The 26,185-nt window shown below is 36.8% G+C and overlaps 1 protein-coding gene across 2 annotated transcripts in view; it reads left to right on the forward strand.

Moving 5' to 3' along the window:
- The window catches only part of LOC140149296 (beta-3 adrenergic receptor-like), a 53,973-nt gene extending 38,302 nt beyond the window's left edge, over positions 1-15,671 (forward strand). Inside the window, exons 1-2 of one of the 2 annotated variants that reach the window (XM_072171560.1) lie at positions 6,492-6,816; positions 10,346-15,671. In XM_072171560.1, coding sequence (XP_072027661.1) covers positions 10,390-11,658 — 1,269 coding nt within the window. In that variant the 5' untranslated portion in view covers positions 6,492-6,816; positions 10,346-10,389 and the 3' untranslated portion in view covers positions 11,659-15,671. Of the gene's footprint in view, positions 1-6,491; positions 6,817-10,345 lie in introns of those variants that run through there. The other variant, XM_072171561.1, reaches the window with a different exon arrangement.
- The last annotated feature ends 10,514 nt before the right edge of the window (positions 15,672-26,185 follow it).

Genomic DNA, 26,185 nt, shown 5'->3' on the forward strand with positions numbered 1-26,185 from the left:
GAGACTGTAATGTAGAAATGATGACGATTTTGTCCAAATCAACATTGCAATAGGGGAGCGGGGAAGGATGTTGGCCAATTAACGCTCAGGTGTGGCAACATTTTTCGCCAAGGTTGTAGCTATACTACCTCCATGATTGGATTAAGTAAATAACTAAATCCTGTTATCTACCCAGCAATGTTTGCTTATCATAATAATTGTAACAAACTGTAGACAGAAAAGGCAAACAGACAGAAATTTAGAGTTTTAAATTAGAGAGTTGACAGGAAGTTGTAAGAGTTAAATTGTTATGGATATGATTGGTGTAAGAACGAAAAGTTGAATGTCAGATCAAAGTCATCCGAGGTGAATTAAGTAATGTCAATCACAAATTGTTACAGGTCATTTGAGGTGGACTAAGTTTATATTTGGATTGTCAGAACACCTTCCCCAATCAGACACATTTCTCTTGTTTGGCTTGACTTTGCAAAGAGCGTCTAATTTCGGTCTTGCTAGATTTACTTCATAACTGTTTTGCTTAAAAGTATGCTCAGCTTAGAAATAAAACCACAATTTGCTTGGATTTTATTTTATTATTGTTTTCTGATATGTTCGGGATAAAATGTTGTGCGTATATTCTTTGTTTAAAATACAAAATTAATGGACTTCTTTCTATGCTAATATTACATTATTGTTTTAAAGAGAAAAAAAAAATATCCAAACAGTTGGGCGCCCATTCCTTTTTTAAAGGAATTTTTATTAGAATGTTAATCCAGAATTCAGAATTATGTTACCATCACAAGAAGAGAATGTGTTTGTCCGCTCCCTTTAATTAGTGTTGCGTAATTGCTCGAGAAACAAACGTTTCTTTTTTATAATATTGGAGTATGTGATTGTATTTTAAAATTATGAAGAACGATAACTGGTTACACGACATGTGATACTGTTACCGATTTGAATTTGATTTAGAATGTAGATCCAGAATACCGAATATTGCCTCCACAAGATTAGAAATGTGTCTGTTCGAACCCTTTAATTATTTGTCACGTAATTGTTCAAGAAAGAAACATCTTATCATATCCTGGGAATTGGTAACACCTCCACTGTCAAAATACCCTTCTTGATCTGTCATCCATCCAGATAGTTGTGAAACAAAACGACCTTGAGCATGTAAAAGAACGAAGCTACTAATTATTAGCTAACTGTTAAATCACATATGAGATATGTGGTTTGTAGTACATTATGATATTTCGGTATAAATAAGAACAAAAGTGTCATGAAAAGGTGAACACCGCTGTTGATATCTTCAGCAATAAATAATGGTGAGAATCTCAAGGGAGAAGTAGGAAACGTGTGTTAGATTCAGAATTTCGATTTCGTCGAGCTATTGTTCAATTATCTCCTCGATATGAGATGCACTGGTTAATTGACTGTGTGATTCTGTTACCGATTTTATTTGTTTTAGAATATATATCCAGAATACAGGATATCACTCTCACGAGACACGAAATGTGTCTGTCGTTTTAATTTATGTCGCATAATTGCTCAATAAAGACGCGTTTCTTTCAAATAATTTGGAATATATGGTCGTGTTAATTATGAGGAACGATGAACTGGTTAATTAACATGTGATGCTCTAACCGATTTGATTTTTTTTAGAATGTTGATCCAGAATAAATTATATTGCAGCTTATTGCCTCCACTAGATAATAAATGCGTCTGTACAATTCCTGTATAATGTCGCGTAATTGTTCTAGAAAGAAAAGTCATCATATGATCGTGTAAATTGACAATATTTATTTGACAAAAATAGCCATCTTTCCATTTTATAATAACCTGTTAATTGGGAGAACCTCCACCATTGAAATGCGTTTCGTTGCACCTCAACGTCAACATTGTCAAATTATCTTTCATCTAGCCAGAAAGATATGACAAAAAAAGTCCTTAAACACTGTACAGAACGAAGCTATTAATATTTAGCTATTAAATTAACCAACATGAAACGTCGATGCATATTTTGCGTCTTTTTGAAATTAATATCTCGAAAATTAAAAACAAAGCGTAACTTCTTGGTGGTCGGTGTAAAGAATACATTAAAAAGAAAAAAAGAAACCGTGGACTCTTACTCCTAAAAAAACCGGTTAACATGGTTAAGCACCTAGATGGATCTAGCTTTGTGATTAAATAACTGCTTTAGTTAAAACATACAGAATATTACCCTCACGAGACAAGAATTGTGTTTGTGCGATCACTTTAATTAGTGCCGCGTAATTACTTAAGAAAGAAATGTTTCTATCATTAACGAGGGTGCGGTTTGGTTTTGTTAACTGAAAATATTGACTTGAAATACAAATACCTTTTTGACAAAAATATCGGGTCATTTTCATAGCTTATATTCCAGGTCCTTTTCAAAACTTGGGAAGTGGTTACCACCTCCATCATTGAAATATGCCCTTCTTTGCACCTCAACTATTATCAAATCATCTTTCATCGAACCAGAAAGATGAGACAAAAAGAAGTGCACATTTAAAAAGAACGAAAGCTCGAAGCTACTAATATTACAGCAGTACATTTGATACAAACTGAAACGTCCATGCGTTTCAAATTTCCGAACAACAACAATCGGGGCACATTGGGCGATGTTATTTCTTACTATACATGCAGCCTTTTTAGCGATTGAAATGTCATATGGTCAAGACACTCCTTTGAATAATAGACTCAGCTCCGTCTGATGACGACGGACACCGAAGTTTGGAAACCTTGTGGACTAGAAGCAAATCTCAGATATGGAATATATATTTGGGTTGGTGGATGTGGGGTGTCTTTGTGGTGCTAAACATAAACAATGGGATTTATAAAGCACCTTTTATAATCCATCCTATTAGCAGATTTTTTTAATAGAAGTGATATTGGAATTTTCATTTAATACTGGATTCACTTGTAATCCGTCAAAGGAAAATTAGAAATTCAGCTTTTGTGACACGGTGTGTGTGGTATGATGGGGGAATTGGGTGTATGTATGGTCGAATCCAACGAAAAGTGTACACGGCATGTTCAGGGCCATAACTTAAAAGTATTAATCAATTGGCATTCATTTTTGTATTGTGTTTATTCGCCTTGATCATACGCTTCGCGCCATATATAATAAGACCCCCTTCTGTGAAAAACTTAGACACAGAGACCCCAAAACATGCTATTTTTACCCATTTTTTCAAAATATTTCTCAAAGTATTTTTAAAAACGTCTAAATCAGTTATGAAAAGAAGTCATTGGATTGAATCTAAATTGATTTCTTGAAAGGCGTGTATTCAAAGATTGCCTGTTCAATTTTTCACATATTTGTACATAATTATGAATTTTTTGTGATCATTTTTTTAGTGGTATTTTTTTACATTACCTACGAATACAATTTTTTTTTTTTTTAGATATATCTTTAAAAAATGGAAATACTAATAAATGCACAATTGATACAAGCTTTGATATGTCCAATACTGAAATGCATTGCATTCAGGCATCTTTATTATTGTGTTTAGCTGCCAGAAATTCTAAATGGCACAAAGGTAGGTTTGGTAAAAATATGCATTACCTCCGAATACATGTTAAAAGCTGTGTGATTTCCACAAAGTGAGAGAATAGTAAACAATAGTTAAGCAATAGGTGCAGGGTAATACACTCTTTATTTCTACCAAGTTTCAATAGCCTGCGTTTAAATATTTCTGAGATGTCAACAATAAAAGCAAGTATTCGTAGGTAAATTTCGGTAAGCGAATGTTACCTACGAATACAATTTGACATCATGACAGTATTGTGAAACACCGCCATTCATGCCAATGCCCATATTGGTACATAACGAAGGCCTGTATGTTTGCTATCAAATCATATGTCAATGAAAGTTGCGAATTCAAATACATGACCATCATGCAAAACTGAATACGGCTTAATTGTTGAAAAATATGTAATGAAATAGACGACGGTCTGCTCATTTGAAAGAAAAATCAGATTCAAAGAAGATTAGAAGGGGATAAATACATAGATTTGTCAACTGTCATGTGTGCTTCATTTTAAATGTTTACCGACCTTCTGGTGTCTGAGTAATTTGTGTCCAAATTGATTTATTCGAAGGTAACTTTTGACGTTTTCGCTAAGGTTACCTACGAATACCATGGAAAAAACGACTGTTCTCATTGTCTCATGATCTAGACAACATAATGATGGACCCTGGTATAAAGCTAATTGTAGTTGCCCTCAAACGAAAGGCCACAAGACGTAACTGACTCCAAGATGGACTTCACAAGTCTGCAATAACGGTTTTAAGCGAGTTGTGTGCAATTAAGCAAATTAAAGTCACTTTAGTGCCTTTGTTTCTTACTTCAATACTCTTTCAACCGCTGTGAACCGACATTATTAATACATGATAGGGTCTAAAGTATCAATAAACGCACATAAAGAAAATGGTACATTCAAAGTGCTTTATAAAATGAAGTTTTGATTGGGATATCCACCAAAAGTCTAATTCTTACCTACAAATACTGACATGTTACTTACGAATACAGCATAATACATGACATGTGTAATGAAGTGTCGCTATCAATGGAAATTAATTGTCAAAAACTTTAAGCGTTACCCCAGGACACTATTATTACCCATATACGGATTCATTCAACAATTATTTATTATGTAAAATTGCTGATTAACTACTTGTATATCAAAATGAAGTGGTCAAAATCTTGCTAAAAGCATCAAAAAATGTTGATCTAAGGTAATAGCATTTATTCATTTGGACGTACCATCTGAAAGAGATCTAAAATTACCATTTTATTAATTCATTACCATAATAGCAAACTTTAAACCTCTAAACTCAATATAGATATTGTTAAATCGCTCATGTTACCTACGAATACCCGGGTTTGTTCACCTTTTCATTGTATAAAGCGTTAGGTGTATGCTTATAATTCCTAATATTCTTGAAAACATATATCCTACTCGTTCTTATACAATGTGTAAATTGATACATACTCATTTGATAAATAAAATACAGAAAATGACCTAAAAAAAAATATAAAAAATAAACTAGCATAAATTGACTAAGATCATATTGATCGCGTTATAAAAATAAAACAAATATTTTCTGGTTGAGCTAGCATTTTCCTGACACCCTGTTGTCTACATTACAAAAAAAAAGCGTTAATGGGAATATTCCATTTGTTTTAGGTTGATTAGTATTGCGATATTGAAAGCATCCTAGTGGTATTCGTAGGTAACATTGGGTTTTGATATCACATTTACTATCACACGTCCTGGATTTATTTTTCAAGATTAGTAATGGCACTTTTGGTTCCTATAAGGCCAATATGTCATCAATCAATGGGCAAAAGGAAAAAATTGTGGAGACATTTTTATTTCGCACTTTTATTTTTGGCCCGTGGACACTTTTGGTTGGATTCGACCGTATACTAGGAGGGGTGCGCGTGAGTAAGTGGTTTTTTTAAACATTATTTCGTCGGTCGCAACACATAGTGGCGTACGTGAAGGACAAAATACGTCTCCGAGCAAAACATTTTTGAAGGATATGCTACTAGTAACGGAGTCGATACTCCTCCACTGTTATCTCTCTGCTGCCCGATTTCATTTGAAATTGAATTTGGGAAATCACTCTACGCCACTATGTGTTGCGACCGACGATTTAGTATTATATATAGGGCACATTCATTCATCATTTTTATTTCCATATCAAATACATACATACATCTACATCAAAATCAGTAAATATTAACAAAATACATCAAAATCAGTCAAAAAAAAACTAAATTCCAACAAATAATAAGATCAAAGGCCAAAGAAGTCTGTAAAACAGCCTTACCCTATGCGAATAAAAACAATAAATATCAAAACAAAGGCAGATAAAACAACAACGGAACAAAACAAAGGACGGTACTCAAGAAATGTATTGTTTTTGGTTAAGTTGTAGTGGTTACAGTGTCGTGTCCAATAGTTTTGGGTATCAGACCGTTTCTTAAAGTAATATTTGAATGAGGAAGGTAGCTCGTTCACGGAGTATCTATACATGAAAACACCCAATTCAAAAGTACACATATCAGTTATGGTTAAAACATTGTATTTGGTAAAAATGGGTACAGTTTGACTTCTGTAGTGACTATTAGAAATTGTCCTTACTTCCCACTTCTGAAGCTTGACAAGTTTGTCCAAATAGGATTTACAAGTATTCCCCAAGATATTATACCATAGATCAAGTTGCACTGTCCACAGATTTTCATTCTGAAAACGGTTTAAATAATTATAGATTTCAGTGTTAAAGCCGTATCACAGTGACAGTGAGGAATATGGTGTTACAATGTAATTTCCACAATTTCAACCAATCCAACTATTATCTGTGTATTGACAATCTGGCACGTGTTGTTGGTGTGCACATGCGTAATTCACGACTGGTTCCTACTGAGTAGAATAAACTGAGATACCAATGAAAGGATATCAGGATTGTGCATCGCTGTATTGCCTGTAAATGCTGCCGCACGTTCCATCCATATGGACTAGTCAATTCGTTTGATGAGAAAGTGATAACGAGTGGTGAGCAAGCTTCCGTTATGTCTCTGGAAGAACATTTTCACCCATATTGGTGATTGGTATGCTGAAAACAAGTCGATTCTAATTTAGTTTCTGGATGGAATATACATTCATTGAGACTTTAAAGCGAAAAGTGAAAATGTTTTACAATGACATGGGCTATAGGATCTAATCTGTTTCTGTTGGAAAATCTTGGATTCATGTTCTGCAACAGCACTATCAACATCTTGCAGGAAGTTTGTTAAATTTTTACAGGTATGTTAACATATTTATGAAGTTAGTTGACTTAATTGACGGGTCATGCACATATGGTGCGCACACCCTACCTCCACAACCCCCTCCCATCCCACCCAAACAACCTACACTCACATCCACAAACACACTAGACACGAATTTATCTGGTCTTGTCATTTTTAGCACTGCGATGGTACAATATTTCAAATTGAATAATGACGAACACGGTGACTGATCGCATTTAACAGATCAGGAAATGTTAGAGCTATAATAATCACTTTAAGTGATTGGTAGTTGCTAAGTTTGTGACATGTAAGAACTATAATTACTTTACTAGGCTTGAATGATTGAAAATATTGGATTGCATGCGGGACGCATTCTGCTAATTCTAGACATTTTCCTTGGAATCAAATTCATCAACTGTTGATTCGTTCTGTCAAGACAAATTTCAGTGAGTCTGATGAATGGACGCTTATCAATATTGCCACAAGTTCGTGGTGGAAAAGCAATTTAAACATTCTTGGGAAAATCCAAAATAATCCTTAAAAGCTTCAGAACTCCAACTCATCATTCAAGCACGTTAATAGACTTTCAGTTTGCATCAGTATTTTACTGATTAATCTGACTGGATTTGCCGTATCATGATGATCGTACCAGCACATTTTGATAATTATTTCACAGCTCCATTAGATTAAAGCCTGAGTAGATAACTTTTATCTTGTTTTGAGAAATGTCAAGGGAAGTATTTATCAACCCTGTTTCCTGCCAATTGTCCAATTCTACCGTGATATCAGTTGTGTGATAGTTTGTGTTGTGTTGGAACTCTTGTGGAAAGTTTGATAAAACAATCGCTTTTGAACTAACTATACAAACGGATGCTTTATTGTATTGAAACGTTGCTGATCACGGGGATTTTTAGTGTCGGTAATTTCAAATTTATGAAACATGTTTGCTATTCATTTAAGTGTAAGTATGGTAGATGTAAGTGAAAAGTGTTATTAGTCACTAGATTTGCCGTTTTGAATAATATTTATAAAAACAAACATGCAAAATTAACAAATAGAAGCAAATTAATAGATTATTAAACATCATTTTGAAGATTCATTTTATTATTCCATTCAACATGTTCGAACCTATTGATCATGGAAGTAAGAGTCATAATCATCATGCCAATGATCATAGCCACCTACCATGGTCAGCGGAAATTATTTGCATGTATTTGTTCCAGTGGGTTGTATGGTTTGTTGCAAACGGAAAAGCCTTACGTAGTCGACCTCTTGTATAGATGCGGTCAAGTAGTTGGTTATTGTCGGCCATACATTACTTACAATATCATGGCTGGAAACCATAATAGTCTATGTATGTTAAGGGTTGCTTCAATATTTATTTTCAGCAAATGATTCTTTCAGAATATGATGTAATCGGAAAACCGACAAGGTCAACAGCATATTATTATAATTATTATTATCACGAATGACGGAAATTAGAAGCAAGCTTAATGCTATTAGAAATATAATTGTGATTTGAAAATAAATTCATGTACATCCACATTTGCAGTAATTACACAAAATCACAACAAGATAACGCTGAGAACTTCGACCCAGTTTTGGGCCCACAATCATAACTAAACCAAACCAATCGAGAGAAATAGCTTTTAATATGGCTACAAAACTCTTTATTCTATATGACAATTATGTGCGTTAGAAAGCAGCTTGTGAAGGTTTGATTTTCGGCGACCTGCTTCTTATAACCAAATGGCATTCATGTGCTGCCAAATTATTTGCACGTGAGCTGAATTAGTTATATATCGACAATATCATAAATTAATAAAGACAGTAGACACTACTGTTTAATATTTACATACAGAATGCGGTATCCCATTTCAGTATGCGTAGCAACGGATGCAAGTGTGAAGTGCTTATAATATTCCAAAATTAATTTTACGAATAACGACATCTTACAGCATAAGAAACTCAAGAAGGTGGTTACGCGTGTTTCAAATTAAGTAATTAACGTCGGATATGAATGCGTTCAAAACGAACAAAGAATAAATAAGTCAAGGGGCTGCTGTGAAGTACCATTAATCTGTACGTATAAGGTTATTCCAGTTGAAATCCACCCCACACCATGGAAGACACGACCTCAATCTCCCACACACCACACAAGGGGTGTAGAATTCAAATTCAGGTAGTTAACCATATTTCAAATTCGCACTCATTTGGTGGTATTAAGGTCATGTCTTCCATAGGGGGTGTACGGATTTCAACTGGAATAGCCCATTCAAAACTTAAACGCAGCAGGCATGTCTGATTTGTTCTTAAGTCATACTGGCAATAGATGTACAGGGTGTCCCTGAAAGAACCGTATCGTCGGAAACTTATTTGTTTGGGTATTTTAACGCCACAACTAAACATATGAAGATAGCTTACCGCGGCTTCATATGACTACTTGTTTTAGTATTTACTTTAGATCCCGGTTTTGGACATTGTTTGCAAGTGTGTTGTTTTTACGAGCTTTATCAACATGATCAATGAAGTGTTTCTCCGTTGGCTATAAAACGTAATATTTCTTAAACTCAAGGACATTTGGCGCGGCGCGGACTGGGAGGTCAATTGTTGATTCGCCACGCCTTTGTGATTCAGGCCCGGGCTTCAGGCTTTCACTGCTTATACAAATGTTATAAGGCATCGGCAAAACTGACTGAGCGAAGGGTTCAAATGGAAGCGACCGTGACGCGTATGTAGGGCTATTATAAGACCCCTTTTTCACCATCGCTGTCACCCAAAGATAGATCCCATTTTTAACACATTGCTCTGTCACCCATAGACCCCCTATTGTTACATATTCGATCTGTCACCCAAAGGCTTTTATAACTGTAACTCTGATTACATGCTTGTTTTGAAATAACAAAGGCATTTGAAGCCATTGACTAGATATTCAATATTCGAGACTTCTGTATGACTTTGGATGACACCTAGAGACCATTTTTTAAAGGTAATGTTCCCACCCACCTAATTGACATGATATAGGTCTAAACGGCCCGTCCCTCTCCCCTTTACCCCATATTTTGTACATTTTTTATTCTCACCGAATGCCAAAAATCAAGCGCTCACCCAGTGACCCCATATTTTTTTATATATATTTTCACCGAATGCGCTCACCGAATGCCCCTTACTGTGAAAGTGTCAGCCCTTCATCATGTTAATACATTTCACGAAATGGTCAGAGGTGGATTTCATTCTGGTACCTTTTATTAAACTTTAGCAATTCTTTATTACGAACTGTCTGCCCTCATCGTAATTTATCGGCGGTTCCTGTTATAAATCGCAAAATGTTCATTATAAAAATTAATCAAACCCATCGTAATTTAAGATATTTGAGTTACCATGCGTCTACGTCGTAAGCACAAGAGAAATCCACCCTGTACATGATAGTGTTGCAATTATCATTCCATGTCTCTTGTATACCCTACGTGTACACAATATAAATAGTGTCGAATTTGCGGACACCAATTAACACTATTTTTTCGATTCTTTGTATTTGATTCCAGATCACGACACTTCTGTAAAACTGGATTTCAACGACAGCGGAAAAATGAATGACACGACGACGACATGTATTAAGGACGAATACAATATTACCGACGAGCCAACTACAGCTGCAATTGTCACTAAGGGAGTGTTTCTAACAGTGGTTGTAACACTTAGCTTTGTCTCCAACACCCTTTGCTTAGTGGTATTACCTAGAGTAAGAGACAGAAGTCTTCAAAAAGTGACTAAAATATTCATGATATCTTTCACGGTATGTGATATCTTTGGTATATTTTTCTCCTACATTCCCATGACAGTTTCTACTTTCTTACATAATTGGCCATTCGGAGACACAATGTGTTGGATCAACGGATTTGCCGGTACTATATTTGCATATACCAGTGGAATTCAACTTCTTGCTTTAAACCTAGAAAGATATCTTGCAATTTCATACCCACTAAAATGGTATCATGTTTATGTGACACCTTTTCGAGCTAGAATAACCGTTGTTTTACTGTGGATGTCAGCTGTTACATTCTCAGCCGTGGCATACTCATTACCAAACAGATACACAGCTTATAGTTTATTCTTGGGCGTTTGCAATTCAAATCCATGCGGACATGAACCGGACATATCTGGGACGATTTTAAGTTCTGCATTCTTTGTTTCACCTGTATTATTGACACTTCTTCTGTGGTTGAAATTATATCTATTAGCCAAACGTCATACAAAGGCTATAGTAAGTCAAGCAAGAGCCATAAACCTCGGAACTCTGGAAAGAGAGAGAAAATATAGCCAAGATAGTTTAAAAAGCGCAGCAAGTATGGATTCTCCGTGCAGAAGTCCTGTTTCAAAGGACAGCCCAGTTCAAAAGGAAATAGATAGAAAAACGAGTAAAATTAGTTTAGGTTTGAAAAGTTTAGCAGGAACATTAGAGCGACGAAAGGCGAGCAAAGCAAGTACAACGGAACAGCATGCAGTTAAAGCCAATAGAAGGGCATTCTTCACCTTCTTTATTATGTCAATATGTATGGCTCTCTTAAGTTTACCATTTATAATCGTAATTGTGTATGACAACACTCAAAGACAAATGTTATCTTACGGGTTTATAGCTGTAGCTGAAATTCTTATTGTCTCATTTGGATTTCTTAATGTTGTTATTTACTACGCAAGGAACAAAGCCTTTAGGAAAGCAGCAAAGAAATTGTTTTGTAGTCCAGCTGATCCTTACAGCAGACCATCTAGAGCGTGTATTACCAACGGTAGAACCATTGCCCCGGAAGGAACACACGGGACTATGAGCAGAGGGGATGTTACTCAAGCTGACGTTTAGAAAACATGAATTTTGTACTTGCAGACTCTCTCGTAATGTTATGGACCATTCTACTACCATGACTACCACCTCGACGATAAGAAGTACTTCAATGTGATAAATTCGACGACAGCATAATTGTGAAGGCTTATTATTGTATTGAAGAGCCAGCTTCAAACATATCCAGCAGTAACCGTGTGTACTGCTGACAGCAGCTGTTACAAATTTCAATGTACCTAAAAGAGCTTAAAAGCTACTTTTTAACGATCTTTCTGGAGAACTGTTGAAAAAAAGGTTACAACATACTATCCCCACCACAAAAGATGCATTACTGAGTGTTGTGTTTGTTTTATTTTTTTTTTTTGCTTGATTTCCAATGATATCCGCAGAGGTTAGCCAATAGAAATGCCTTAAACATACATCCTTGTTTTCTAATCTGTCCTGTTAATTGTTGTTTGATACTGTCCCTTACTGCCTTCGTGAAGTACCATGGGATATACGATATGGTCCAATCACCGAGTTTCAGGCAAATAGAGGGCAATAAAATTCAAAAACAATTTGATGTTATAAAAGCTCATAACTTGGTGTAAGATATTCATGGCTAGTGTAAAGAGTAGACACCATTGAGGTATTAAGCAGCTTATGGAATTAAGCTGTATAATCCTTCAATAGAAATGCTCTGTACTGGGCTGATTTCGTGCTATTTTACCCTAAGGATAAGTCGGAGCTAACAACGCGTCCGACGCAAAGTTCACATTCATAAATTTCCATTCGGCAACATCAGTTCGCCTCAGCCAATCAAAGACAAGTACCTTTCAATAGTAATACGCTTAAAATACGCTCTCTGCAAAAGTTACTTTAGGTTACTGGGTAATTTGTAGGTGGTAATAACTCAATTTTTCATAACATCCTCCTTTAATCTGGTTGGATCAGAATGTCAAACAATATTATTAACGAATAACACATCTGCGGGTATGACAACACGTAGGTACAACAAACACCTTGATTTAGTGTCACACAATAATTAATTTATTCATCGTATGCTCATCTGAAGTGCACGGAATAAATATACGTGGCTAAGTGGAAATTTGTTAATCCTACCGTAACCAAATCGTGCAGAAATTGTATTTTAAGGCAATAAATAAGGATCTTATCAACAAAAAACTCAGCCCTATGTTCTCAAGTTACCATCTTCAAACCCTCTTAGAGGAAATGCCGTAATACTTCAAATTGAACTTTCAAATCTGCGTTACTCTAAAACGTAGCCTAAGCAGCTACAAGAGTGTTGATGTAAAAACACTGCAAGACCACCCTTAATCTACGTCTCTATTGGACTGGCGTGCATTTTGTGTGTCATCTGTCTTTTATGTTAAATGATATAGTAAGAAACAATAACTGTTATTTTTACTTTGAATTCAAAGTATGTGTATCACAAAGGTTCTAATCGACTTCGTAATAAAAATGCGGGTTTAACTAGATAATAAAAATGCCAATTAATTTTGCCAATAATGTTGATTTCAAGATTACAAAAATATTGCTAATAATGAAATAGTCAGTACTAATTTTCGTTTTTTTATTACTGTTATGTTATGCTGTTCAAAGGAAATACACCGATGCATAATTATGATGCAAGTTTTACGATAATATACGATCTTTTTAAATGATTTTTTTTAAAGCTGATGATTTATTGTCATATTGATTTTGTAATGTAGACAATCTGTATTATAGCTTTAATTTAAATGAGTGAATTATTTCTTTTTGGAGCGATATGAGATACCTATGGTGAGCTTTCTCCAATTCACTAAATATCGACTAAAAGAGTACTCATTGTTAACGTGGAATTTCACGTTAGTTCCAATTTCACTTTAATATTTGAAAGATTCATTCTTCGGCAAGTGATCCCTTGTCACTTGTCCACTATTTAAGTAAAGACAGTATTTTCGAGATAAAATCTTTAAAACATGTTTATAAAAATGAACTCTATGGCGAACAATAGCTAACAGATGTGCCATATCATTAAAACACAATTTTAAACACAATGTACTTCATAGATACCAGAAAATACAAGCAAGTATTTTGAAATTCAACTATAATCTATTTGCTAGATGAAACCGCTCAATCCTCATCATTCCGTATGTAATCCACCATTTCGGTAACTTTGGTGAATTTGTACTATTTTTTATATCCTTAAAAATTCACACACGCGCTTATACCATACACTTAGGCTACATACATAAAGAAAATTTGAGCCTGTACATAAAAATAACGTACTCGTACTCTGCACTCTACATTTTGACGTGGTGCTATACATGTGGGCTATGTAGTAACTCATGAAAAATATTACTGTGATGTATGCACAAATAAATAGTGCTTTCATTGTTGTTTACTACGACAGGTGTCACACGACAAAACCACCGAATTTTAGTCCGTAGAAACATCTATGCCTAATGTTCCGTAAAATGTTCCGTATGTTGTTGTCAGGCATTAAACGTGGTGTAGTTTGAACAGATGTAGCCTATTGTATCTTGGCATATAAATTGTATAAAACCAGATGTGTCGGAAATGCACCGTGCATAGTCTCGTTCTCAGCGGGCTTATGCTCTCTCATTATTTTGTTTAGTGACGAAGGCTGAACGAGACTAATATATAGAACATAAACGCTGCGCTCAAAATTCGGCATATACGGTATATTTACTGTAAACAAGTACTGTATTGTGTATGTGATTAACTTCAAATTATATATGTCATATTTGTGTCACGTTATTTGTTCATTTATGAACATGATAAGTACGAGCTCCTTCACCTACCTGATAATTACTGATTTGTTAATGTAATATCAATCTTAAGGGGGTACTACACCCCTGTGGTAAATTTGACTATTTTTGTATTTTTCTCAAAAACTAATAACACACTAGTAACAAAAGTTTTGTATATTATTGGGGCAAGGAATCCAATTACTACACTGAAATTTCAGTGACTCAAGACAAGTGGTTCAGTATATATGATAGGAAATGAGGTACATCCTAGCGGTACCTCATTTCTTATCATAAATAACGTACCGCTCGTCTTGAGTCACTGAAATTCCAGTCTAGTAATTGGATTCCTTGCCCCAATAATATACATAACTTTTGTTACCAGTGTGTTATTAGTTTTTGAGAAAAGTGCAAAAATAGTCACAAATTTATCGAAGGGTATAGTACCCCCTTAAGGTAGTCGTATTTGTTTGTAGAAGTGAATGCGAGTCAAAGTTACTGGTAAACGGACTGCATCGTCCAGGTCTGCAATCTACGCAATGAAGTGGCATATTTAAAAAGTTAAATGTGGAGTGAAATTAAACCTTCAGAGTGACATTTGACGGACAAAGGAAACGAGGAAGTTTATCTCAAACAGTAAAAAATGTTGATTATACCTACTGTGCGCACTCCACGAATGAATATCCTGTCTTATATGCTATAAAAATGCCCAAAGAAGGCTATTCGCCAGCGAAGTGTTACGTGTAATCCGATTATCACTATGTCAACTGGATCACGCTTTTGAGTTCTACACCACGATCGAAATGATCGCAACACAAAGTCTATGGCATGTACTATTCCAAAAGGTGCGTGATCCAGTTTGCCAAGGAGTTATGTAACCACTTCGCTGGCGAATAGCGCTGTAGCAGTTTTATAGGTATATACTGAACAACTTTTGTTATTTCGGTCGTTAATCAAGAATTCCAATGTAAGCAAGTTGTCTAGTGTTACGTGTATAATGATGTGGTAATTAATTGTACTATGTAATGGTTATGTCATTTTGATGTAATGAGAACGTGTTTATTGCTCTGAATAAGCTGTAAATGACACACTTATATGACCGCTTATATACCATAACCTTTGAACCAGGTTATTAAAAATGTTAAGAAGGAAAGAACTCACAGGAAATATTGTTCCGGTAATTCAGCTAGCATTGTTTTACTGTTAAGATAAATACACTATTACCATGATTTAATACGACAATGTAAATTAAAATATCTTCACCACATGCTATGAATCATATTAATGTGGATTAATGCGCACTGAATCAGATTAATTTTGGTCAAAGTATGATATGATCTGCGATATTCAGTATTCGATATGAAAATAATAAGAACATGAACTTCCAAAGTTATATAAGTGCAGTCTTTTAATACTAAAATAACATTCATCTATTTCCCCAGAACAGATTCCTCTAACATCCCTATCTGATTGAGACAAGGGGATATTACGTACTGCAAATTAACACTGTGTATACTTTCAGTCATCTGGGATTTGATCAATTAGTGGATAATTAAATCTGGTCAACCAGAAAAACTCACATTTTGGTCAGATGGAATCACCGACGTTTCGGCCAAAACCTTTGGCCTTCAGCTGGGTGGATGATTTAGGGTCATCCGAGGTCAATCGATGAGGAAGTTGCTTGATGACCCGATCCCAACCATGTGACAGATTCACTCTAACGCCCCCGCTCCTGTTGAGTGACGGTTGTTCGGCTCGTACCCACACTGCTTCTTTGACTCCCCGTTCGTACCAACGGGGTTCACGATCCAAAATGACAACGTCGTCAGTGTCAAAACTGTGACCACTGCCCTTAAGGTGTTTGTAGACAGCTGAATCGTTGCCACTTGAACTGGCGCGTCTATGTTGGGACATGCGACTCTGCAGTGGTTGGCCGGTTTCACCAATGTAATGTTCTTGGCACCCCTGATCTTCAGCGCACTGGACACCATACACAACACCACTTAAACGGCCCTTGGGCTGTTTGTCCTTTGGGTGTACTAGCGACTGCCGCAGGGTATTGGTTGGCTTGAAGTGTGTAGTGATGCCGTGATCGCGGTAGATCCTCTTTAATTTCTCTGAAACATCCCCATGGTAGGGGATGGTGACAAAAGTCTTGGTACCAGAAGACGCGGTGGGTTCGCTGGCTGGTTTAGCGTCTTTCTCACCACGATTTAGGGCCTTGTCAATTGCCCAGTCTTTGTAACCACACGTTTTCAAGGCGTGGCGCAAGTGTTGGTGCTCATTGATCTTATCAGAGTCCTTTGTGATGATGGTATCGGCCCTGTGATAAAGAGTATTCACTACACCGAGTTTCTGGACCAATGGATGATTAGAGCTGAACTGCAAATATTGATCAGTATGTGTTGGTTTGCGAAATACAGATACTGAGAGAGTGCGATCTTGGTTGACAGTAACCAAGCAATCCAAAAATGGAAGTTTATTGTTCAAGTGGCAACGATTCAGCTGTCTACAAACACCTTAAGGGCAGTGGTCACAGTTTTGACACTGACGACGTTGTCATTTTGGATCGTGAACCCCGTTGGTACGAACGGGGAGTCAAAGAAGCAGTGTGGGTACGAGCCGAACAACCGTCACTCAACAGGAGCGGGGGCGTTAGAGTGAATCTGTCACATGGTTGGGATCGGGTCATCAAGCAACTTCCTCATCGATTGACCTCGGATGACCCTAAATCATCCACCCAGCTGAAGGCCAAAGGTTTTGGCCGAAACGTCGGTGATTCCATCTGACCAAAATGTGAGTTTTTCTGGTTGACCAGATTTAATTATCCACTAATTTACTGCAAATTAAACTTTAAAGGTATAACGGTGGTATGCAGGTGTAACATTGGCAGTGTTTGACAGCCCATACCCCCCACCCATATTTTGCTATCAAAAATTAGTTTTCTTTCCAGCAAATGTTTTTCTTTCCAACGAAATACAATTTCTAATAGATATATACAGGGTGTCCCCCAAAAAAACAGAACCCTCATTGCGCCCTCTTTTTGTCCTATTTTAGAAAAGTAGATCAAATATATTTTGGTATGTAAAAAAACCTTGAATCGTTAGCTTTAATAAACCGAAACAAAATCGACATACAACTTTTGAAGATATACTCTTTTAAAGACATGTGCCCGTTTTTCACTCTGTCCACGGATGAGGTTTGGCTGAAAAGCAGTACACGTACATTGTACCATGCATGAATATCAAATACATTCCTCAATAATAACTTTATAAAATAACTTTATTTAGGGAATGGGCTTTACCGGTGGGCTTATGGGCTATGGATTTTGTTAAAGCCTTAATGTACGATTTCCGTCAAATTTTAATTTTGTTATTCTTTATTCAAAATGTTGAAATAATATTAGTAATAAATGTCGGGAAGGGTTGCTGTCCATTTTAAGTTGAAATAACAAGGTAAATTGAAAGAAACCCCACTGGTTATATTGGCCATTTAACATGCAGTTCTATGGGAGGACATATGTGACCGTCCACGGCGAATGAGCCGTAAATTCCTCCCCCGGTCAATTTTGTTTTATTTCGTGTTTAAAAATAAACATCATAAACTTTAAAATGGTATATCATTTGACTTCAAACGATATCCAGAAGCGGGGTTATGGTTTGTTAAACTTTGCTCCTTCAACAAAATTATAGCTTTTTACGTTTTTACATGTGTCTCTTTTTCCACATTGCTGGCAATATATATCAAACAGTCATAATTGGCGGTCATTTCAAATCATCCCCAAGTCAACGAGGTTTAAGAAAGTTCTCTCATTGTTAATTGTTGGTTATGCATACCTGTACAAAATACAATGCCTGGTAACCCACCACTTGAACAGGATTTAGCAAAAGCAAACAAAGACCAGAGCTATTAAAAGTTCTATAGCCGGCCATCTAAGGTAGAAGCTTATTATCCACTTCAACAATAGGATTATTGATTAGTTTTTGACTATCAAAATAAGACGGATGTCGGGCCAGCTTAAGTTATCAATGAATACGACCTTCGTACACATTTTACACCGTAACACAGAATACAATTTAGGGAATTTACGGCTCGTTTGTGCTGCCGGGTCACATATTATCATAATTTTTAAATTATGATAATATGTCGAACTTTGCTCTGTTGACCTACAAAGACAACAAATGTGGCCGATTCCATTTAGGTGCAAGTTGGGACATGTGTAGACATTATATGTACAAAAATCAGGTTTGAAAAAAATAACCAATTTCATATTATAAGATCGTACATTATGTGCCGTTAATTTTTTGGTGTGGGATGGGACTTTTTTTGACATACGAGCGTACTTGCAATTCCTTGGTTATTTGTGCCTTTTTGTTTTATTATGTTTCTTACTTTCTTACTTTGTGGTTTCTTGCTTTTTTTTATATTTATAACAGAGTAATTATTATTCTTTTTGTGATAAAAAGTAGAACTGAAAGGGGTTGTCTTTGGTTCTTCTGAAGTGAGTTTATCGTGTTGCTCTTTCCCTTTACCTGGTTGCCTCCTTGGCGAATACAGGTTTCAGCCATGGGTCGTCATTGCATCAATTACCATGATTACGTTGCGTACCATACTCGTGTGCCGGATACTTGCGAATGCAGCAGTAATAAGTTTTCGAAGAGCTTGGAGGCTAGCTGGTGTTCCTCGCTCATAGTGGTCGCTTTGGATCAAATGGTGGTGTGAGGTCTGGTTATCTTGCAGGCCACTGCCGTCCGTGGACAGAATGAAAAACAGGTACATTTCTTTAAGATGGCATATCTATAAAAGTTGTGAGCCGATTGAAACAACGGTTTTTTTATTTAAGCTAACGATTGCAGGTTTCTTTACCTACCGCCATCATCATATACCACCTTTTGCGGTACGTAATATCCGCGAGGTCCAATGCATGCCAACGTTACCCACTTTTGCTGTCGGCTTTAAAATTGTCGCGTATTGCGTCGCTTTCGTAATTTGGGGTGTGTGTGTGTCATTGGCCCGATATCTTCATGGCAGAAATCGCCATGATGCTAGGCTGAATCCCCTAGTTCTTCAACAGCCACGCATGGCCATTTTGTTCCGACCTGTTTAATAGTTTTGAGACCATGAGCCGAGGGACTAAGGCTATTGACAATAGCCTGGTCACTGACCTGGTACGTTATCTGCTTTAGAATACCTCTCCCAGTGGTCTACACTACGCCTAGTACCGTGTTATGTTCCGGGCCCTGCAGGGTTGACGAATGAGGGCCGCAGTCATTTTTTTTGTTCGGCACATATGAAATCCGAATTTTTATCAGTTTATGACTTCCAAACCACCGGTTGTTTTTCAATACGCACGCTTTCGACTCTCATGTTCTTTCAACACATATATTCAAAGGCAAGCCTTACAATTGGCTTCTTTAGAAACCAAAAGTAAGGAGATATTCATCATTTTCCACCCCGGTATCCGAAGATCTATCGTCTGAAAATCAATACACGTGTATCGGCGTGCACAGTAGAATACACGAGTATTAATTTAGTTTCCATGCCTGTATAATATAATTATTTACCAGGCGTTGTCGCTGTGCGTGGGCGTCGATCCCGGGGATGTCCTTTACGTTTTTAGATGCGGGACACAATATCAAAATGCACCCAACCTCCTGCATTTTGGCAATTTTAATCACAACGTTACAAGCATTATGCAGTGTTTGATTAGAGCAAGCACACAACAGTCTATATCGAGGGGTCAGAGCCAAAATGCTTTAAGTACAACAAACTGCGAAAATGTAAAGCCCTAAGTGCAACACTAATGCATGGATGTGAGAGCCAGAAGGCCCTGTAAGTACAAAAATACCTGCATCTCAAAATTGCTTTTTTGCACATAGGGCTGTTTGGTACCAAAATAATCCTTACAACACAGGGCACCTTATGATTGTATACTATGAACAAGTTATAGCCACAGAAGCTGTTATCAGCCATGAAGCATGTGTGAGAGCCAGAAGGCTCTAAGTACAAAAATACTTTTGGGTCTGACCCCTCGATATTGAGGTCTGTCCTACTTCCAACAGTAGTTTGAAGCTTTGCAGCAAATGGCTTCAAGTAGGGGGCATATCCACCTTAGACACCCCCTGCGTCGTGTTAGTCACTATATTAGATCCACATTTTGAGGTCTGTGAATAATGGTCAAAATGTGCATTAAACACTGCCAAATGGCTTCAATTGGGGCTTCGTTTTAAAAACAATTCCAACCTCTGAGGGCAGCAGGTGCTAGGGGTAGGCACCTCATCCGTCACACAAGCGCAACGCTGAATATTGAACCAATAATGGGGCTCTCTTTTGAAAACTAGCAGGGACTAGGGGCAAGCACCCCTCCGTCGCACAAGTGCAACGCTCATTACCTAGGTCTAACGAAAAATGGGGTAAATTGTGCTCCAAATGGCTTTAAAGGAAATCTGTACCATAAACTAATCAATGGCTATATAGTTGCAGTAATAATAAAAACGACAAACAGTAAAAGTCCCAAGCTTATATACGTACAAATAAAGGAGAAATTCTTAATTCCTTACGACGATCAACGGTCATTTTGCAATCCATGGCGGCGGCCATATTGATACCCGATGTATTTTATTACGCTGTAACGGTACCCCGATTTTGAAACCAGCGAAATCCGTGCCACTTTGGTGACACGAAGCGAATACTACCAAAGTTCAGATTCAACATTCGTTCAAAAGAAAACGCGACAATTTTTACCCATAAAACTACAGAAGAACATAAAAAATGTATTTTAAGTAATATTTATGATCAACAATGTCTTTTGAGAACGAAAAGTAAAAACAGCACTAAAAACCAAAATTCGCTGTGGGGGTCGCGAATGCCATAGCAACGCACGCTCGCCACGGGTCTGTGTGAAAGGTTACACTGTTACGCTTGTGGCAGAAAGGAGCTATCATGGCGGCTTCCATGAATCGCAGAAACGAAGGATTAAAAGTGCTTTTTCTTTGTTAGGAATATTCCGAAATTCATATAGACCGTCTGGTATGTTTAATTTAGGGGTATATAACTATATTAGCCATTGATTAGTTTATGGTACAGATTTCCTTTAATCGGGGCTTCTTAGGAGGGCACATCCCTCAGCTATCGTCATACAAGTGCGATGCCCGGCGATCACGCACTCAATCTTTACAAAATTATGTTCCCCCACCCCTCTCATCCAAAATGGATTGACGCCCCTGAGTGTTTAGACAACCGCTACATGATGAAACAATTGCGCGAACAGTGTGCTGGGTGTGTCTGATTTAAAACATGAAGAAAACGCCCACATGTAATAAGTCGACATTTGCCATGTTTGCTGCTGGCTGCCATATATTTTAACGTTCGGAAGACAGGTTCTGTCACAATTAATTTAGAACAATATAAAGCGATGGCGTATTGCATAAAATGAGAAAGCATGCATTGTGGCTATTAGCGCCAAGGGTATGATTTTAACATGATCTTAAGGAACAATGACACATGATTAAACATTTAACACGCCTTAAAGGATTAATGTGTAAAATTAATCATTTTATTGATTGCTTGATAATTAATGGGTGTAATTTTCAGAAACATAGCAAAACAAAAGACCCACAGAGGGAGTTCAATCCCAGGGGTTCAATATTGTATGCAAAAACCATAAAGAATATTTTGGCATCAATAAGTGAATTGCGCAACAGCGATGTAAGTTGGAGAGTCAATCAAAGCTTGGTTAGCCCAGATCGTCGTATTCAAGTTTTGGATTTTTTTTCAAGTTTTTGTTTCTTACGCGTTACGCCAAAAAAGGTCAAAGGTTAAATTTTGGGGTCCACAGGTGTCCACAATTAACAAACGCTCCAAATTTCATCCAATCGGTCTCAAGTTGTAAATTTAATTAAAATGAGAACAATTTCATTGTTTTGGATGTATTGTTACATAGGTAACATCATAAAATAGGTCAAGGTCAAAAGGACTCAATGGCTTTTGATCTTTATTGGCCATGTTACCAAGGTAACAGATATGGCAAACTATTCTTTTTAAATGTTTTCGCAAATCGGAGAACTTTTTAATTCTTGTCCTCTGTGGAATCCAAATTTTGACGTTTTCTCAAGAACTGTACATCGGAGATAATTCAAACTATACTTTTTCTGAATCCTTATGAAGAGAGGATACCTATTTGACAAACTCTAGGCACTGTTCCACTGCTTGGATTTCATGGGACTTTTGTGTGAGCTTGTGGGAGATGAACGCATGTGAAATAGATTTTGTTGCCATTAGTGGTGGGTGATTTCATAAAAAATATGTGTCCTGCCACCACGAAATGTCACAAGTCGCAAGTTGGTAGTTTCGAACGCCCTGGCTACTGAGTTGGTGGTTTTTGTTTCCTTGGACCATTGTGCCCCATTCACAAAGAACATACAGGCATACTACTGGCTTGAACAGGTGCGCGGCAAACAAAGCCATCAATTCAGTAAGATGGATGTCTCGAAACTACGAACTTGCGACTTTATACCCATTTCGTTGTAGCAGGTCTCATGTTTACTTTGTCGCATAACTGTGTTCGTGTACTGGGTAATCACTTATGAGATTCCCTTTATTTTCCCATTATTAGAATGCAATTGTCCTCAAGAAACAATACTTCGTAGATTCAATTGAAGATCTTATCTTGATTCATAGAAAGTCGCAAGTATTGTCCTTGTTACGAAAGAGGAAAGTGTTCGCAAAAAATGTTTAACACTAAGTGCAGTTCCGTGATTTTGGATACTGTATAGAGGGCATTGTGACACTAATGGTATCAGTAGCGTAGCCAGTGGGATGGCAGGGGGCAGAGTGCCCCCTGACAAAAATGAAAGAGAAAAGTGCCCCTCTGACAAAAAATGAAAGAGAAAATCGGGAAGGCAAAGGAAAAGAAAAGGGACAAGAAGCCCGTTTTCCACCTAAATTCATCCCGACCATGGGCTAAAATAGTGAAAAATGCAACACATTTTGCGAGCTACGCGCGCACATTGTCTCGTCTCCATTGGGCCCTTTTTACCCAGATCATGGGGTAAAAGAGTGTAAAATTGTCTCAATACGATCGTAAAGTCTTTTTACTCAAAGACCTGTACATTCTCTCTTTAAAAAACCGGTATATGCATAAATACGAAATAGTATTTTGCCCTCTCTGACCAAGAAAGCTGGCTACGCCCCTGGATGGTATTAACTATTGCAAGTTTTAAACATGTATTTGCTCATTCCTACATGCCTCAATTAATGTCACATACAGTGTTGCAACAGGAGAGCTGTCCAGGTACACTGGATGGTTGTGGAAGCAGTTCCAAACACCCTCTCAATAGATCGGTAAATGTTTAGGTGGCCAACCTCACATGCATCTATATTCGCCGTAGGAGTAGTGATGCAACAGGATTTATTACCAAAGATATTATAGGTCTACACACTCTTTGAATGTATCAAAGAATAGGGATAAAATCTTGATCGTAATTCTGTAGAAATTTCACATTATGTTCTCTCGCACCTTTATTGATAGTGAAATATTAATATTTCACTCCAAACTCACAAATGCCTACCATTTACACCAGTACCCAAAATGTATTTCAAAAGAGAAAATACTATTGTACCAAAAGTATGCGCTGAAAGACCGTTGATTTTGATAATTCGACTCTATAAGACCCTTAAATTGCTCATTCGATACCTTTCAGTTTTTTCACGCGATTTTCAATCAGAGAGCCAAAAAAAGAACCTTAATTTTGACTGTTTGCAGCTCCCAAAGACCCACCATCTCCGAATTCTGGGGAGCACACACAGCGTCAACATCCCTATATCTTCGTGTCAAAAATTGCCGTGATAGTACGGCGAATCCACTCGTTCTTCAACAGCTACGCATGGCGATTTTGTTCGAGATAGGCCGAGCTACTCAGGTTAAGCATTATCACTTGAACGATATGAGATACCGCAGCGTTTCCATTCATACACGTTTTTACGATCTGCGCATGCTCCGTACCCCATATGACGTTGCCATTACAAGAAAATTCGATTTGTTGTCAGGTTTTGTTTTCAATGCACTGGACGTTCAATACACTCAGCCGCGATTGCCGTTTTCTTTCAACACATATATTTAACTGCATTTTCACCGATTTATTTTTAAATCGTACGATAATAATGTGATATATTCAACTGTTTGAGAATATAATCATTATGAAAAGAAAAAGCATAGCCCATTCAGCTCAGACCCACGCGCTGTAGAGTATTTATTTCTCTGGCTATAGAATATTAAATCAAAAGTCTATGATACAATGCAGCATAGTGAACACTATACAACTTTCTTTATCTGCGTCAATAATAGAATATTGAATACATCTCTACATCTGAGTTTGTAGTTCGGACTCCTTTTCTTGGGTTCGGAAAAGCCTACCTTATTGATGAAATACCAATCACCCGTCGCTCACCAACAGAGTATTAGGACGTGATTCATTGCAGGGAAATAAAAATCCCTTTAAAAAGGGATGTGCTGGGACATGGTTGTTCACAATGAGTAACTTTATATTTCTTTTTGTAAAAATAGTCAAAATAGTTTGAAGTGGCAAGATTCGGTTGGTTCAAACCCCAAAATCAGGCACTTTTTCTCAGTTGGATTCATTACATCAGTTCCATTCCAATTCTTATACTTCAATTCATATGCTCTTTACGTTGTTACTCCTCTTCAGGTTTACGTTCACCAACTTAAAGCCCAATACGAACAATTCCAAAATTTGACCCCTATATGACCTATGACCTCAAAACATTTTCACTCACCTGACGCAGAGATTATTATCACTAGGTAATATTTGACATTGAAATTTACTTTTACAAAGGAGAGCAATTTCCCCCATCGCTTAATCTAAATCAACAATGACCTCATTTGACACCGAGATGACCTTTGACCTCAAATATCTCCACTCACGTATTGTCCTCCTACTCAAATATTATTATCACCAGGTTTGGATGGCATGAGTAGGAAGCAGACACTGTTAGGGTACAAACACCCCTACACATATACCCACATACATGGATTGCTAAATGGTCTTGTGGCCTAAAAAACAACCGACGTTCGCAACTTATAGTATAGATTAATTCATTCATAGCTCTTTTTGTTTTTTGAGAATTTAAGCATACAAAGTAACAAGCAAAATTTCGAGAAATATTATTTTTCGTAAGGTACCAGTACATATTACAGGCCTACACATACTGAACCCCAAAATAGCACCTTTAAAGCCAAGAATTGAATGTTTACTGATAATATTCTTAGTAACAAAATTCAATCATTACTTAGGACCTATGCCCTAAAGCTTCATTCTAGTTGTGACATATTTGTCATCATAAAAATAGACCCAAATATTTGAAGGTGATGTGTGCATCAATAGCTTTTGGTCATCATCGTGTTACCAGGAAATGTACATATTTCCAATATTCAGTGATATTGCTTATTTATTAACACAGGTCTTCGATGTGAGGGATTCAACTTTTACCATGTTTACTGCATGTTGCATGGTCAAACATCCCAGCAAACACAAAAACGTTTTTAATAAGTTATATTTTGGCTTTTGGTTTACATAAAAACGTTTTAATAACATTAAAATGTCGGGTTATATAAAGGTCATGAAAACGTTTTAAAACGTTTTGTATGAAAACACACTACAACAATATTTTTAAAATGTTTTCAAAAATTTTATTGTAAACTATTTTTGCAAACATTTTTTGCCAAATATTTTGTCAACACTTAAATAACATTATATTAAAATATTTGCACTCAGCAA

This window comes from Amphiura filiformis, chromosome 3 (assembly GCF_039555335.1).
Source record: "Amphiura filiformis chromosome 3, Afil_fr2py, whole genome shotgun sequence".
Lineage (NCBI taxonomy): Eukaryota > Metazoa > Echinodermata > Ophiuroidea > Amphilepidida > Amphiuridae > Amphiura > Amphiura filiformis.